This window comes from Epinephelus lanceolatus, chromosome 18 (assembly GCF_041903045.1).
Source record: "Epinephelus lanceolatus isolate andai-2023 chromosome 18, ASM4190304v1, whole genome shotgun sequence".
Lineage (NCBI taxonomy): Eukaryota > Metazoa > Chordata > Actinopteri > Perciformes > Serranidae > Epinephelus > Epinephelus lanceolatus.
This window is the reverse complement of record NC_135751.1, coordinates 26,088,264-26,105,048: the sequence shown is the minus strand read 5'-3', so window position 1 is coordinate 26,105,048 and position 16,785 is coordinate 26,088,264. Positions and strand designations below refer to the sequence as shown.

The 16,785-nt window shown below is 43.5% G+C and overlaps 1 protein-coding gene across 5 annotated transcripts in view; it reads right to left on the bottom strand.

Annotated features, from left to right (window-relative positions):
- Window positions 1-779: 779 nt before the first annotated feature.
- The window catches only part of tex2 (testis expressed 2), a 45,900-nt gene continuing 29,894 nt past the window's right edge, over window positions 780-16,785 (bottom strand). For 4 of the 5 annotated variants that reach the window (XM_033644755.2, XM_033644754.2, XM_033644753.2 and 1 more), the window contains 9 exons: window positions 15,375-15,738; window positions 14,374-14,663; window positions 12,933-13,076; window positions 12,687-12,786; window positions 8,383-8,503; window positions 5,644-5,766; window positions 5,140-5,349; window positions 4,320-4,440; window positions 780-2,606 (listed from right to left, as the gene is read on the bottom strand). In XM_033644755.2, coding sequence (XP_033500646.2) covers window positions 2,457-2,606; window positions 4,320-4,440; window positions 5,140-5,349; window positions 5,644-5,766; window positions 8,383-8,503; window positions 12,687-12,786; window positions 12,933-13,076; window positions 14,374-14,663; window positions 15,375-15,738 — 1,623 coding nt within the window. In that variant the 3' untranslated portion in view covers window positions 780-2,456. The remainder of the gene's footprint in view (window positions 2,607-4,319; window positions 4,441-5,139; window positions 5,350-5,643; window positions 5,767-8,382; window positions 8,504-12,686; window positions 12,787-12,932; window positions 13,077-14,373; window positions 14,664-15,374; window positions 15,739-16,785) is intronic. The other variant, XM_033644758.2, reaches the window with a different exon arrangement.

Below are 16,785 nucleotides of genomic sequence, written 5' to 3'. Positions count from 1 at the left end.
TCACACAGGTCAAGAGAGGTGCGAGATCATATCATGTCTTGTTATAACTGGGGTTTCTTGGCCATTTTCCCAAGTCTCTCTTTTAAAGCAAGACACAGAATCTGAATGCATGTCAGAGCAATAACTGCACAGACAAGAGGAGCATTTTGAATAAGCGTGCAGTGCTGTTGAGAGTAAGTCCCTGTTGACTGACACTGTATAACTACATGTGAATATTAAAAGAATCAATATAGTCTGTCAGAGAATGGGTTTCTTTTATAAGTACATGTATTTAACAGCATGAAAATCTATTCTATATTGATTTATTGGCCAATATTTAACATAAGGGAAGCAGAAAATTTGTCAATTTATCCACAAGTCTGTTGCCAGAATATTACTCTGCAACTATATGGATAATCAGTTTGGGATTTTTACCAGGATAAAATAAAACAGACAGGTATGAGCTTTGTTAATGTTAGAATTTACTGATTTTGTTTACTTGACTCATGCTTGTCACTTATACTACCATATTTTGACATTTTTACTTTGTGTATAAATGAAGAAATGAAAGGAGGATGAAGTACAATAGTAATAAAGGATACAAATTTAATAAATAAAAGGGGAAATTTGAATTTTTTTTTTGCACCTGTTATTGCTGAAATGATTGATTAGTCGGGAAAATAATTGACAGATCGCAGTCCCAAACATAAACAATATAGAAAAGTGATGTGATCTGATGCACACAGATGAATCCTCTCATTCTCATATGTTACAACCACAAAGGCGCACAAACTCTCTCAAAGCAAAAGGTTTTATTGATCCACAACGATCAGAACCATAACATTCTGTGACATCACTGAACACAACAGCAATGTTTGACATTTTCATCACTGTGCAAATGAACAACACCGAAACTCGTGAAAAACAAAGGGCGTGTCGAGAGAGAGAGAGAGACACACACACAGTTAATGGCACAAAGACACTTTCTCGCTATCCTCAAACTGATGCAACAAATGTGGTGGCTCACTATGGAGGAATGTTTATTTTAAAGGCACTTTCTGCCTCATACACTTTTGCCAACAAACATATTTAAATGTTAAGACGTGTAAAATAATGCAGCCGGGCGTCTTGGCAGATTACAAAGTTGCTGCTGTTCTAGTTTTAACGGTGTCGTTCCTGTTGAATGTGTACAGTACAGAAAGAAACAGCAAATCAACAAATAATTCAACTGAAAAAAAAGAGCATTCATTAGATGGACGTCAGCTGACAACATTAAATAATATGGCTAATATGCAGTATGGAAACAGAGTGGGCATGTTTCCCTCTCCACATTAAAACAACTCACAAAAGGGATTCAGTCTCCTGCTGTTCAAACTTCGGCCTCACGAGGAACCCAAGATAATGAACCGATTGCTTTATATGTCACTGTTTACCTCATACAGTAGTCTTCAGACAGGACTGATTGCTTTGGCAATAAAAAATGAAAAGTTATTACTTTTTTAAAACTGAATATAACACGAAAAGAAGTCTTGAAGCATGTTGCGTAGAAGCACGTCGTCAGTGAATGAGCTATTCCTTGCACAGCTAGGGAGCTGCATTTCTATTTATACATTCATCAGACCTAGGCAATGTTCAGCTGCTGTGTTTGCAGATATGTTTTAAATCACCCCTCTAAAGTCAGTTTTAGCTCTAATCCCTACCACGCGGTTAAAAGCACACAAGTTGTATGGTATGATAGTGTGTCCATAGTGGATTTGAACTGACCTAGTGTCTTCGCTGGACACAGTGCCGTTGATCTGTTTGCATAAAAGTGCCAGGCGACTGGCACAGGCAGCGGTGTGGATGGGTGATCAATGAGTTTGATGTCCCTGTGAAATGTGTATCAATAGACGCAGGGGCTCTTTCAGCAAAATCGTCTCCAAATTTTAGTTCCCTCAAACGTTTGCTCACTCAGACACACACATGCTTCATCAGTGGCCTCAGACTTCTCGTAGAGTCACAGCAACATTAAACCACTCCATTAGAAAGGTCGCACAAAAATGTACACTGTACAACGATCAGGTTTGGTGCAGCTGTACATCACAGGTATTATGGTTCTTCAGGTTGAATCCGATGGCTGTTTGTCGATCCACGCACATTTGTCAAAACAGTCTCGACATGCCCCATGTGTTGTATTTCATCAGAGATTGAATCATAATATTTAATGTCACTGTCACACAAATAAAACTGTGAGACTGGATGACAATCTATGAGTCATTAAATCGCCACAGATGATCACGAGCTCGCCAACACTTGCAGTTTTGTGATTGCACTTCATGGGTGGCCTCAGACTGGTTGGGACTGGAACACGGGTAAAAATATTGGGCGAGTTGGTCCCGGCCCGTCGCTGCACCTGTGGGGTCTCTGAGAGGGGCGGGGACTTGTCATATTGCCATGGTGATAAAATGTACGTTGCTATGCACTTTGAACAGCAGTCTTCACATGTCAGAGACCTCAGACTCCTCAGGTTCTGGGTCCTTCAAGGCCTCATTTGTCACAGTAACCAAGTTGGCATTTGAACGTGTGTCCATGGCAGAGTGCATTATGGGTAGCCACACATCATCCATGTTTGGCATCACGAATATTTTCTGTGGAAGGGCAAGCACAGAAACAAATAAGGTCATTTTAAAGGAACAGGGTGTAAAATTTATGGGATCTAGTGGGGATTACTGTAGATTGCAACCAGCTGAAACTTCTCCTGGTTAGAATTGCTTCAGTGTTTATTGTTCAGGAGGTTTTTACCAGGAGCTGAATTATCCACAGAGGTCTCTTCCTCTTTAAAACAAAAAGACTCTGTGGTTTAAACTGGTAAAAACTTTGAATTAAGCAGTTTCACATAACAAATTAGTGTTTCTCTGGTGCTGTTTGGCATGTCACAGACGGGCTCCTAGCCCAGCACCTGCTAATCTGTGCTCACCTTTCATCTCTGATAACTGAATGTGTGTTCACCTTATTTCTGATCAAGACGTTCAGGAGGTTTTTACCAGGAGCCGAATCATCCACAGAGGTCTCCTCTTCTCCAAAACAAACAGACCCGGTGATTTAAACCGGTAAAAACACTGAATAAAGCAGTTTCACGTTAGAAATCTGTGTGTCTCAAATGCAGTTTGGCATGTCGAGCCACTAGCCCAGCTCCTGCTAATCTGTGCTCACCTTTTTTCTCTGATAACTCAAGACCAAGACTTTGAGGAGATTTTTACCAGGAGCCATATTATCTGCAGAGGTGTCTTCCACTCCAAGCAAACACGGTGATTTAAACTGGTAAAAACACTGGATAAAGTAGTTTTTTCAACGCTCTTGTTGCAGCTGGGCTTTTCACTGCAGTGGCTGATATCAAGAGCCAGTGTTTGGTTTGTGCATTTTGAGCTACTGTATAAACATGCTGATGCAACATGGCGATCCCCGTCGATGAGGACCTGCTCCCTATGTAGATATAAAGGGCTCTTGCTCAGGTAACGACAACACAAAGTTTCTTATTTTCAGATGTTTATACACCAAAGACAACATACTTAGTATATTATATTCCATTTCTGCCAATATATCCCCCTAAAGCCTACACACTGGACCTTTAATTTCTACAACAGAACTAAAATACGATTATTCAAAGTGTGTCTAGTAAAGGGAATGGAGCAGACACTACAAATTAATACACTTTTGTAACTAAAAATCTAGACTAAAAAAAAGACTGGCATGAGATTATAACTGCTAACAAGAAAAAAAAGACCTGAATACATCATCTCCTTTGAATCTAACCCCACACTGTTGTGTCTAGAAACCAATGAGGCCTGAGTTCAGCATTTGTTGAAAGCCAGATGTATACACTCACTCACAGATGACAACAGTGAGTGCTGCAGCACTGTATTTTACCGGAGGGTTGGTTTAGGGGGGTGGTACATAATAATAACCCCCAGAGGAGTCAGGCAGGGATAAATGTAGATGTGTGGTAGACCTGACAGGGACAGTAGTTTGCAGGTGTGCCTAGGGGCAGTTATCTAGAGGCAGGCGTATCATTACTTTGGATATAAATGAGGGGGTGGGAAAGCCAAAGGGACACTGCTTTTAAGTGCTTGTAGGTGGGCAGCCATAAATTCATCCCATAGTCCTCTTTATGACCTGAAATCTTACCCTAAACATGTTGGGGACATTGTCTTATCTTGAGTCAACTTGCAGCCTCTCAGTCAGGCAACTGAGGTTTTTTAAACCACAAAGTTGATTGACACCCTGGGTTATGACATTACCCATTAAACTATATTGACAATGTAAGTAAATTGTATTTGTGGCAGGTTTTCCTCAGTGTATACCTGAAACTCCTGGTCCAGTTTCTTCTCAATCCAGTCTGTCACATGAACCAAAGTGACCTCTCTCTCGCCCAGTTTGGGCCGCGCTTTCAGCTCCAGGTGAGGCGGACTCCGGAAACCGTACCTGGCAGCCAAGAGGAAACATTCATGTTTAAGAATTGGATATACTCACACAAGCTTCATGAAAGCTGCATTTCAAGTTAAGTCCGCTAAATCCAATACATTTTCTAACTTTACAACACACTTTTTCTGAGGAAATGTGGTTCCTGACGTTTTTATCTTGTCACCCCTACTTCTAACTCCTCATCATAGATCACGGCCTCAGTGTGTACATGAATCTTGGATTGTTTTATTCCAGCATTTTTAGAGTCCTAAAGTTGTAAAAGTATTCAGTATTCACAAGACAAAAAGGGGAAAAATCTAAAAAAAAAAAAAAAAACATTAAATTGTCCCTATTATGCTAATCATTGGCGATTTTTCTTGGTACCACTACCAGGGTTCCAACTCAGCTTGGGAACCACTGCTGTAGATGCTGATCATTATCATAATCATTTCTAAGATAGTCATTATAATTAAGCTTAAAAAGTATGCAGTGAATACTTAAGGATTCCACATCTTTAATGACAACACACACCGCGGTGCCCTTAATTCTTAAATGTTCTTATATTTAGTTCACTGGTGATTAAACATTTTCTGTCACTGTATGCATGTCTGTATTTGCCCAGCAGAGGGTGCTCAGCTATATTCTTTAACCAGGATTCTCACACACTCACTGACTGTATCCTACAGCCTTCAACACACTCCTCCCTGGAAGTGAACGTACCATATCCTGTCCGTGGGGGGAGGTGGAATGTTCACAGCCAGCGTCCCACGGCACTCTTGCACCTCCACGGTGAGTAGCAGGGGTGTGTTGGACACCTCCTCCATCTTTTTCTTAATGAACTCCGTCTCTGTGGCTTTCTGGAAGTACTTCGACTTGGCTATCTTGTCCACAAAGCGCATGATCTTGCTGGGCCTGTGGCCTCCCACGTAGCTACGTGAGCAGAGGATAGAAACAGAGGAGGAGGGGAGGCAAGGAGTGAGTCAGGTTCATTATTTATTCATACCAGCATCTCTTGCTACTCAGCACCCACGATGGAAGGGAGTGACCGGGCGCTACATTAAATCAACAGCAAGCTTTCAAACGTGTGGGACAGAGTGGGTGGGTAGGTGGGTGGGTGGACTGAAAGGGCAGAACAGTCTGCTTCAACACATCAGTGTGGATCTGTGTCTGCCCATTTTCAATTCAGATGCGTCACGATGTTGTTGTAATGAGACATTCGCTCACCCCTCAGCTCCAGGAAGAATGGCTTTGTCACTAAGCAGTTCTGGGGGGTCCTCCTCATCCGACGAGCCGGCACTAGACGACTCTTCATCACTGTCTGCCAGACAGTATGTCCGTGGCCTGTGCCTGTCACACACACACATAAACACTCACTGTTGCAAAGTCAGGCTGTAATGGCTTTCCACAGAACCATAAACAATTAAAAGTTATTCTCATTAAATGCATCCCCACTGATTTAATCCAGTCTGTCTGTCTGTATGATCTTTTCGACAACTGATCATCTGATCGACTTCACACTTGGTGGGTGTATTGCTGTGAACCCACAGAAGTGCAGTGTTGAGTGCAAGCTTTTTAAATCCATGGGAGATATTTATAAGTAGTGCGTTATGTACACACTGTGTAGTGTATTGAGAAGGGACACATAATGCCTGTTACACCACTGCCCGCAATGTTAGGTACAGCTCACTCTGCTTTGCTTGTTACAGCACATTCAAGAACAAATGGATAAAGAGAGACCGATGTTACCTCGTGGCAAACTCAAACAATACAAGCATCAGTGATAACAACTTTCTGAATGAGCGCTTTTGTTTTGAGAAATAGCTGAGCGCTGACTTCACTGAGGTCATAAAATGTTCATGTGAGCTTTCACACTGAAGTGACGCTTACACACAGGCATTGCTCGAGGGTGCAGGCAACTACATCACGGTAGGTGAATTGCTCAGAATCCAAGGTTCCGACACATTTCCGACGCCTATGCGTAAGCCAATGGACCAGACATATGGTTATCTGGCAAAATAACCACATGTGACCTTGCCTGAATCTGAGCATCCACGATACCTCAATAAATGAGGATTGATCGCTGTCATGTCCTTTCAGTCTTCCACCATACAAGTGGATCAATGACTCGACACACATCTGTACATGTAAGGATGTGTGGATCATGATAGCTGGTGGTCAAGCGGCAACCTCCGGGGCTGAAAAATGGAGCCAACGTGTAAGTGCCAAAACCTGCTGTTCTTTAACAGAAGCGAGTCAATTAACATAGACCCCCATGTTAAAATGCCCAACGTTACAGCACCATTAAACATGTTTAAAGCCTGGTACAAAGACAGTAGTGTTGTGTCGTTCGCGAACAAATCGTTCAAAAGGAATAAAACAGGAGTCCACAAACCAATGGGTGACATCACAGTCGCTACATTCATTATTTTATACAGTCTTTGCTGGTGATTCAATCAGATATGTATATTTGACTGGATCACCAGGTATCATTGGGCTAAGTGCTGTCTCTACTGTTTGATCAATAGGCTGAGATTTCTTTAGAGGCAACAGTCTGATGTTGCTATACAGTATGACTTTACTGCAGCAGGCTCCCCCACAGGTTAGCTATCCATCAGTCACCAACTGTCACCTGCATTATTTAGCGATTCACTGCACTGACAGTAAACAGTCAGGATTTTAAATGCCTCCGATCTCAGTGTAAAAGCCTCGGTTTACCCACTACACCAGTGGTTCCCAACTGCTCCAGCCACGGGGTCCAGATTTCTCCTTAGTCATTAGTTCCAAGGTCCACACAGTTTCATATATATAGCGTCATACTTGCGTTTGGCCATGTTGTCGAGCTAGTTTGCTGTCTCTGTTAAGTAGCTGTCCATTAGTCACTCACTCTACAGCAGGAAACAGCACTTCAAATAAAAGCTCTGTGCTGGAAATTCACTGTACATGAATATAAAGTGTGTTTTTTATGAAGTTGACACGCTCATGAGCTACTTGTGGTCCATTCAGATTGGATCTGTGACCCACTTTTGGACCACAACCCACCAGTTGGGAACCACTGAATTGCACAACAGCGTTTTCACATTGTGATTTTTTTCCTTAAAATGGGGCGTGGCCTCCGAAATGACAGGATGCTTGTCTGGTCTATGTGTATCATGTGATACTTGTAACATTTCAGTGGTAATGCAGTGCAGAACTAGATTCCAAATTAGTAATTAAAGGAATGTATTTCACGTGACATTTGACATGTGTTGGGATATTCATGAACATATTTTAAACAACAGCCAAAAACAATGTATATTCAAAAATTTCCAAAATATTCTGTTAATTCCAAACCATTTCCAGGCCTGGAAATGTTTTTTTTCTGGAAATTTCTTAACTTGTCCATGATCCTGGGAACCCTGAGGTTCCAAGGAAGCGAAGTGTCTGGTGTGAAGTTGTTCGGATGAGCAGTTCTCGAAAAGCGGCAATACTTGAGGTCAAGCAATTGGCCCGTCACTAAAGGGCACCTTTTGAATGGGCACTGCACTAGTCTCTGATAATTCATCCAAGAAAAGAAAGTATAATCCACAACATAATGTGCTGTTTCAGTGACAGGCATCTATGCGTATCTATCTTCAAACTCACCAGCCATTCGACAAATCCACAGTGGTAAGCGTCCAGAGGATTCATATATCAAGAGAAGGGAGGAAAAGCCGACAGAAAAATGGCAGGAAATAGTGAAAAGACAGACGTGACATCTAATATGGTTCTAAATGCAATTATCATCCAGCTCTGAGCTGTTGGTTTAGCAAGGAAGCTAATCCTATAAACACCCTATTTTGGGCCTAGCCACTGAGAATTATGAGACAATGACAAAAACAAACACATAAAATCACTCTCAGAAATCTGTAATACATTTTAAAACCAGACTCGCTTTTGTTACGAACTTTAAAAGAGGAAATTGCTAAATGGAATTGAAAGCCTCACCATTCTTTTCCGTGCTCCCCGAGCCCCTCGCCCTCCTTCCCCAGACGGGCCAGGTTCATCTTGGTCTCTAGGGTCATGAGGAAGGAGCCCGTGTAGGAGACCTCCAGGTCAAACCACAGACCTGTAGAGATAGAAAGGGAAACCACACAGACATATTTTGTTTGAATACTATCAAATCATGCTACTTTACATCCCCAGCATTAAGAGCTGTGATTCTCTGCCCGAGCCCAAATGGATCCAACCCAGCCCACTGAGTTGGGGCCGAGTCAAGCTGTAGTTTCTCATTATTCCCCTGCGCTTGAATCTGGTTGGGTTCACACCAGTTTAGCAGTGTTTTTTCTTTAGTGTGAGGAGTTTAAATGGACTGAATCAATACGGAAAGAGAGAGAAAGAGATGGGGACTACGACTGAGAGTGGGAATGTGACAGAGCAGTTGGCAGTGTTTGCCTCTGCCTCTCCAGCAGTGGGAGAGATGTGCGTAACATGCAGCGAAGAGCGGTGATCACCGTATGCGCAAGACGTACAGAGGGGTGCAGCCTGCTCTGCTTAATGTAATGTTTATTTTTACATCAGAAATCTTGGTTGGGTCCAAAACTGCCGTGGGTCAGGCTTGGATAGAACTTGATGTTTTGGGCCTGATCAGAGCTCTACCAGCAGCATCAAAAATGACCAGCTCTGAATGCTATTTCTGTGGGTAAACATGAACCTCCTGCCTGGTGTGTAATTGCTGTGAGATCCCCTGCAGAGCTGCCAGGAGGAAGTCCCATCCTCTAGCAAACACTAAGAAAGGTCAGCCTCCTTATTGGCTTATCAGGGTTACTTCCCGTTTACACATTACACTTCTCAGGGGGCAACGGGAGAGCGATTCAGATTTCGATCCCCCCGCTGTTTGCTCAACGAATCCTAACGTCTATAACTGATAAGTGTTGTTTAGTAATCCTCTGCCTCGCTCCTTCCTCCTCTTCATTTTCCACTCAGATGCTCATTGATTTGTTTGTGTGTGGCAGCAGTGTCAAAGAGAAGCTAAATGACAGTATTAAGTCAGAACACGTTGGACGGTGTCTCTGTATGGAGTGAGACAGCCTGGAGTTCCTAATGAATTCTGGAGGAGTCAACATACTGTATCTGCACCACTAATGTAACCGTGTGCGAGATAATGTGCGAGATAATGCCTTGAATCCAAGTTATTGTAATAATATATATGAGCTTTATATTATTACAACCACACTGAAATATCTCAACAACTACTAGATGAATTGCCGTAAAACATTCATGATCCCGAGAGGATGAAACCTCCTGACTTTGGTCAACAGAAGCCCACAAGAACAGTGCCGGGCTTTGAAGCCATTGTGACACAGTGGCCAAACTGTGGAATTACAACTTCCGGGTCTATCACATGCAGGCGTCCTAGAGCTTAAAGGATAACTTCTGCAATCGTCAACCTGGACCCTATTTCCCCGTGTAAATTGATCAAAGAGATTGATGTGAACAACAATTTTTGATAGCCAGCAGCGGCCGACAGCCACGGAGTGAGCTGTAATGGAAGCACATGGGGCAATTAAACAGCGTCACTGTGGGTCCATTAAAAGTGTTTGCTAAGTGGATGCTATTAGCTAACGTGATTATGTTTATATTGTATAGCGTTACACATGAAAGCATGGCAGCAGGATAACGGCAAAAACAATCAATAAAGGATTAGGAGGTGCAAAATATCAACTGATTCAGCACTGATTGTAACAAATCTATATCAATTGATTAACCATTGTCACCAGCTGACATTCATATTATAAAATAAGTGTGTGTGCATGGTGGAAAATAGATTCATGCTTCTGTATTACACCGATCAGCCAAAACATTAAAACCACTGACAGGTGAAGTGAATAACGTTGATCATGTTGTTACAGTGCAGTGTTCTACTGGGAAACTTTTAGCTCCTGGCATTCATGTGGATACCACTTGACACGCAGCACCCACCCAAACACCACTGTGGACCTAGTACACTCCCCCAATGGCAACAATGCACTTTGATGGCAGTGGCTCCCCAAGCAGAGCAATGCGCTATGCCTCACTGCAAAAATTGGTCAGGAGTGGCGTGAAGAACGTGACAGAGAGCTCAACGCACCGACCTGGCCTCCAAATTCCCCAGATCCCAATCTGAGAGTATTGAGGAATATTCGTGGGACGTGCTCGTACCCCAGAGGTATCCCCGATCCACAGTGGGGCCTTTGTGGATCGGACTTGGCTCTGACATGTCAAGGCATGGACACGGGACCTCTGGGGGTGTGCTTTGGAGTCTGGCACCGGGGCGTTGGCGGTGGATCCTTTGAGACCTGACACTTGTGAGGCGGGGTACTGGCACGCCCCACGGATGCTCGATGAGATTGGGGTCTGGGGAATTTGGATGCCAGGTTGATGCCTTGCACTCTTTGTCATGTTCCTCGGACAACTTCTGTGCATTGTTTGTGGTGAGGCATGGTGCATCCTGGTTATCCTTTAAGCCAAGTCTGATTTAAGACTTTTAAATATTTTTTTTTAAATGTCATTCAGAATGAAATTTAAGACCAAGTTTCAGCAAAATTGGAGAAAAAATAACACACAAAAAGGGAAATCAATTACTTAGGGTTAGGTACAAATTTGCCCAAGTATAAAACATGACTTTTTTGTCTCATGGTGGAGACGAGGATAAAACAGAACTTGGAAATATGTGGCATTTGTGGACGAGTTTAGGGTAGGCCTACTGTATTTTAACATCAGCCATAATGGCTGAACTTGGAGAGCCTAATATTTTCTGAGGTGGTACACGGTTTGAGGACCACTGAAATATGTAGGCTAATACTGTCACATACACACTTCTTAACATTTTCATGCTCACAATATGATAAACCCCTCTAATGTAAGTTATAAACGCCTTTATTCTGACGCCACCCTCTGGCTATATATTGCTGCTCCTCAGCTTTTTGGTTCTGTTTTTTTTGGTTTGGTTTTCTTTACAATGAGGATTACATTCTCACAAAACCATGTCATCCAGCCCTGTTTTATATCCAATCTTATCAACAAGTCTTAATGTCTATGTATTGAATAAATATATTATTTATTTAAACAGTAATGCTGAGCTCAATGCCTGCTTGTGTGCATCCAGTAGGTGTTGGAGCGCAGTAAAAACATTGTAAATCAAATCATATCATCCCAACATTACAGAGTCAGGAAGCACTCACCCACTCTCTCTCCCTTTTATCATCATCACAGGAGAAAAGAAATATCAACAAGATGCGAAATTAGGAATGTTACTGCATCCTGTTGATCATGCGGGTTTACAGCGCAGCACTTCCAGAGATGCAGGGTCCCCTGGGGACTAATTATGTGCTGGGATCAACTGATTATGCTTTGTGAGTATATTTCTGTGGGTGTATAGGTTCAGACAGAACACATTAATGAGCACTGCAGACTCAGCCGTGGAAATGTGGCTGACAGCAGAATGACTCATGACTGGCTGCTTCAACCAAACAGCAACAGATATTACCATGTTATTGTTTTTATATTTTTAGAGGCAAGATTAAATTAGACTAAATCGTCCGTGGACAAACCCTTAATATTTAAAAAATTAGGACAGAAAAATACAAATATGGCATTAAATCCATATGAATTTAAGGAAGAAATACCAAGCTTCATTTTAAAAACCTCCTCTTTTGCTCTGCTGTCTGCTTAAAAGCACCACCTATGATTGCTTTCACAACCTGTTCCCATTTTTTCTCTTCTTAAGCTTTTCTTTCTCCCCAAACCGGCCACCTCTGTAGGAATTAATACGCCTCACATCTCTGTAGTGTCTCTGTGTGTCCAACCAATCCCTTCGCTGAGGCTCAAGGCAGGTGGGAGGCAAGGTGAGTCAGTGCCTCAGTAATGGATAAGGGGGACCCGAGACGTGAAGTTTAATTGCTGTGGCTTAATAGAGCGAGACAAGCAGAGGGGCTTGACTCCAAAAAAGAGAAGCAGAGAGAGTTGGAGAGAGGAGGAAATGTCTTAATCCAGAGAGAAGAAGAGCAAAACTTAGGGAATATGGAGGAACGGTAGGAGAGGGAGATAAAGGCGATGGATAGATTGAGGGGAAAGAAAAGTGAGAGCATATCTCAGTATGTTGTCAGAAAGGCAAGAGGGAGAACTGATAAACAGCCTGGGTTATGATGAAGGATGGAGGATGGCAGAGGAAGGGGAAGACGATTGATGGCAAAAGAATATAAAAATCTACTTTGGAGCAGACCAACACTGTGTGGAAAACATGACACACCTAGTGTAGCTTCCCCTCCTACCTTGATGGTCCACAGAGGGTTTGGAGGCATGGAGGATCTTAGGAATGGAAAAGCCCATGTCTAGCTCTGTTAAAGTCAGCTCGTTCATGACATACGGCAGCTGAAACACAGAAGAAAAAACATTTGGGTTTCAACACAAAGACAAAAAGCACAAAATCATCTCTTGAACTGATCACATTGGACCACTGGAATACACTTTCTGATTTGTTTTACTGTTGATATATCTTTGTGCAAGCTAGCACCCACCCTGATCTTACTGAGCTTCATCTGGATCTTTTTGGAGACAACATTGGCCCAGTACTTCTCTCCCAGGAAGTCCCAGAATATCCTTCCCACAAAAGCGTTGACCCAGGCCTCAGGCTCCACTGTCTCCTCTGAACTCCTGCGTATCTGAAGGACACAAGTACAAGTGCGTATTGTAGCTTCATCCCCTCAACATAAAATCAAGCTAATCAAATACAGTCTATATCAAGCCTGGCTTCGATCCAGGCTCCATCTACTTCCTTGGCCCGATTAGTCTTTTGGTGGGTCATGTGGCACAAGCTTGTTCCTTGTGCCTGCTGGGAAACATCTGATCCTGGAATTCATATGGATGCCTCTTGAAAGCACTAGCCACCTAAACACAGCTACACACAATGTATACCCCCCCAATGGCAGGGGCCCTTCCAGTAGGACAATGTGCCCTGCCACACCTCAAAATACGCTCAGGAGGAATGTGACGAAGAGCTCAAGGCATCAACCTGGCCTCCCATATCCCCAGATCCCAATCCAATCAAGCATTTGTGATACCCTATCTTGCGACCTGTGACTTAAAGGATCCACCACCAACGTCCTGGTGCCACACACCACAGAGGCCCCATCAAGGATTAGATTTGGTGCTGACCTGTCAAGACATGGACACAGGACCTTTGGGGTACTGGTATGTCCAAAGGATGCTCAATGGGATTTGGGGAATTTGGAGGCCAGATGACGCCTTGAGCTTGAGCCTCGGGCCACAACATTTAAGGTACTCTGTTGAGTTTTTTTTTGTAAATGAACAAAAGGTAGTCTACTGAGTGACTGGTAGATTTAGGAATGCACCAACCTCAGTGGCAGGCCCCCCAAAAAGTTAATTTCCAACCCTGGGTATACAAATGTCTTCCTGTGCAATGGATGAATGACGCCTTTGCATTGCATTGCTTTACTTGACCTGATACCTGCCATGTTTGCTGACAATCCAATCCTGTCACAATGCAGGCAGAATGGAGATAACAAAGAGCGGATGACATTATCCAGATAATGTATCGAGATACAGATTACATGTTAAAACAAGATGTAAAATTCTTCTCCTTCCTTGATACACTGCCAAGTTTCTCTTGCACCATCAAATCCACACAAACAAAACGGGGCCCACCTAGAAAAACATTGCTCCATAGCGTTACTAGAGGTCAAAAACTTCACGGGGTACCTTTTAAAGGGACATGGGAATTTTTTAAAGTGGGGTTGTATGAGATACTTATCCATAGTCAGTGTGTTACCTACACTAGATGACGGTTGGCACATCCCCAGTTCGGAGAAGCAGACAGGAGTACTGCCACAGAGGCTAAGCAATGTACTGCTGTGGACACGAGCAGCAGCAAATGTATTTTAGCCACCTAAAAAAAAAAGGCAGGTTGTCTATTTCTTTTCAGCCTTTCATGTATCCTACCTTTTTGGTAGTTTTGGGGCTGCTCTCAGGGCTGGGCCCAGGGCTGTCAGTGGCAGTTGGGCTTCTCTGTGGTACCTGGGGGTTGACATATTTGGCCATGTAGACATTATAGTCCAACAGCATCTTCTGTTTCATCCCTCCAGCAGAGCCACAGGACAGAGCAGAGGGGGTCTCTCTGTGGCGAGTCTGAGACAGCTCCTCCAGGCTTCCCCGGCTGCTGCTCCTGCTGTCGGCCTCCAGGCCTCCACCAGACTGGGTGCTGCTACTGCGGCTGTGGGAGGGCAAGCAGGCTGAAAGTGGAGGGGAGGGGAGGGGAATGCAGGATGTGATGAGTAAGGGGAGGTTAATGTGATACAATTATGCCTCTGCAACATTTTCAGTGATTCAAATCAATGCGTCATATTTCACATACATAATGCATGTTCAAGGCCTTGGATAGTGAGCTTCTGTTTTTTTATCACATACTGCGACACCCTGAATCAGCATGCTTCACACCAGATGACACACTGCATCCTCTCTCTGACTCATATTAGCACTGAAATAGTCATTTTCATCATAATTGCTATGTATAACCACAAAACAGGCTTGATATTGAAAGTCATCTTTCCAGTAATCCTGTTCACCCTGCGCTGCCTTTATCACTGGACCCACACAGTGCTAGTGTTTCCCTTTGAATTGGGCCTTATCCATGCAGGCTTATATCCCACAGCGGAGACCAATACTATAATATGCTGCTTCTCTGTGCATGTAATCCTGCTGACCCATTCACACTCATCTGTTCGCTCAGTTGAGGGGATTGGCAGTCCCTAAGCTGGGGCTTATGCACAGATCTGATGGCTGTGCAGTTACATACTCAAGAGAATGGCTATTGTCACTGTAGGAAGTGATGTGTGCCAGTGCAAATACTGTATGTGTGTGGAAAGGGTGTGAGAGATAGTTAAACCCATATACTGTACATGGCTGCATCTTGGTATGCGATACCTTACTCATTTCAGACTCACCACTCTTGCAGATGCCAGGCAAACTGCCAACCCTCCCTTCTGACTTCATTCGTGACGCGAGAAGAAATCTCCGGAACCACTCCTCCTTTTCCCGACCCGTCCTCCCAAACAAGTAGATTGTCAGATCCCCGCCTCCAGAGGTTGGTCTTTTGGGTTCCTCTGCTGATCCTGATACCTCGACTTTCTCACATTTGTCCATTCGTTCCAGCTTCTCGTCCAGCCCTGTTAATTTCTCCTCGCCAGCTTCAGGCTTCTCACCCTGGGCTTTGGACATGAAGTCCTCCTGCTTGGCCAGCTCAATGCAAATGGGGTACTTCTTGTTCCAAACTCTCTTCCTAGCCAAGCTTTGGGGCACCAGGTAGATCTATGGGGGGCATATAGACCGAGTTCATACTATTAAACGCATGAAGATGACTATGTTAGAGTGTGTTGTTTCTGGGGTAGTACAATACCCGCATTAAAATACAGACAAAAAAAAACCTCATACTTAATAGAGCACAATGAAACTATAAATATTATGTGACAGACTTGCCCTAGGGTGTAAGTGACAGCAACTCTGGGCTTGAAAACCAAAGGAAACAATGCAGGTAGGAATACAAGCGCAAATCACTCCATTATTTAGTTATATTTCTTTAATCCAAAGCACAATTTGACTTTGACCAGCTATTTAAGAATATGTACTTAACTTGATAATAAACTCTGAGCACACTGTACTTAATTTGGACTGAGAGAAAACTAGACTTCTGCTTGGCTCTGTTTTCAAGGTAGGAGACATGAGACTTTTCCATTCACAGGTCATTTCAGGGAGAGGTTGGTCTTACTGGCTGTTCTACAAATGCAGAAGCACATACACAACCCTTCGGTGAAAGCCTGATTCGATGGCAGATATTCCTGCAGAAAAAGTTGCTAATCCAGCAGTGTCAGAAGCTGCCTACTCTGCAAAGCAATCCAAAAAGGAACAGGGGTCTAAAAGAGAGTCTGACTTTAAACAGAATAAAATACATGTCAGTGTCGGCCAAGCCTTTTCAGAGATAGAGCGAAAATAACGCTAATAGTTTAGCCTTCTGCTAACCTGACCAACAGGCATCAAGGATCGGCATTAAGTTCACATTCACATGGCTAACATTAGCTAGAGCCTTGGATGACGGTGGGTCCTCAACCTCACTCCCAACCGCTACAGGTCAACTTGCCAGGAAGAGAGCAAGCAGCAGTTCCGGAGACTAAGCCTCCAGTCAGCAGCCGCAGCAACATGTGATCGACCAGTGAAAACAGAGCAGACAGCTCTAACTCCATGCCAGATCAGTAAACTTTCTGTTGCTGCCGTTACATAGGTTAGACCCGGCACTGGGGGCCAAACAAAGGTTCAGCTTCCAAGCTGCTGCCCGCTCTCCTCCTAGCAACGCAGTCCATA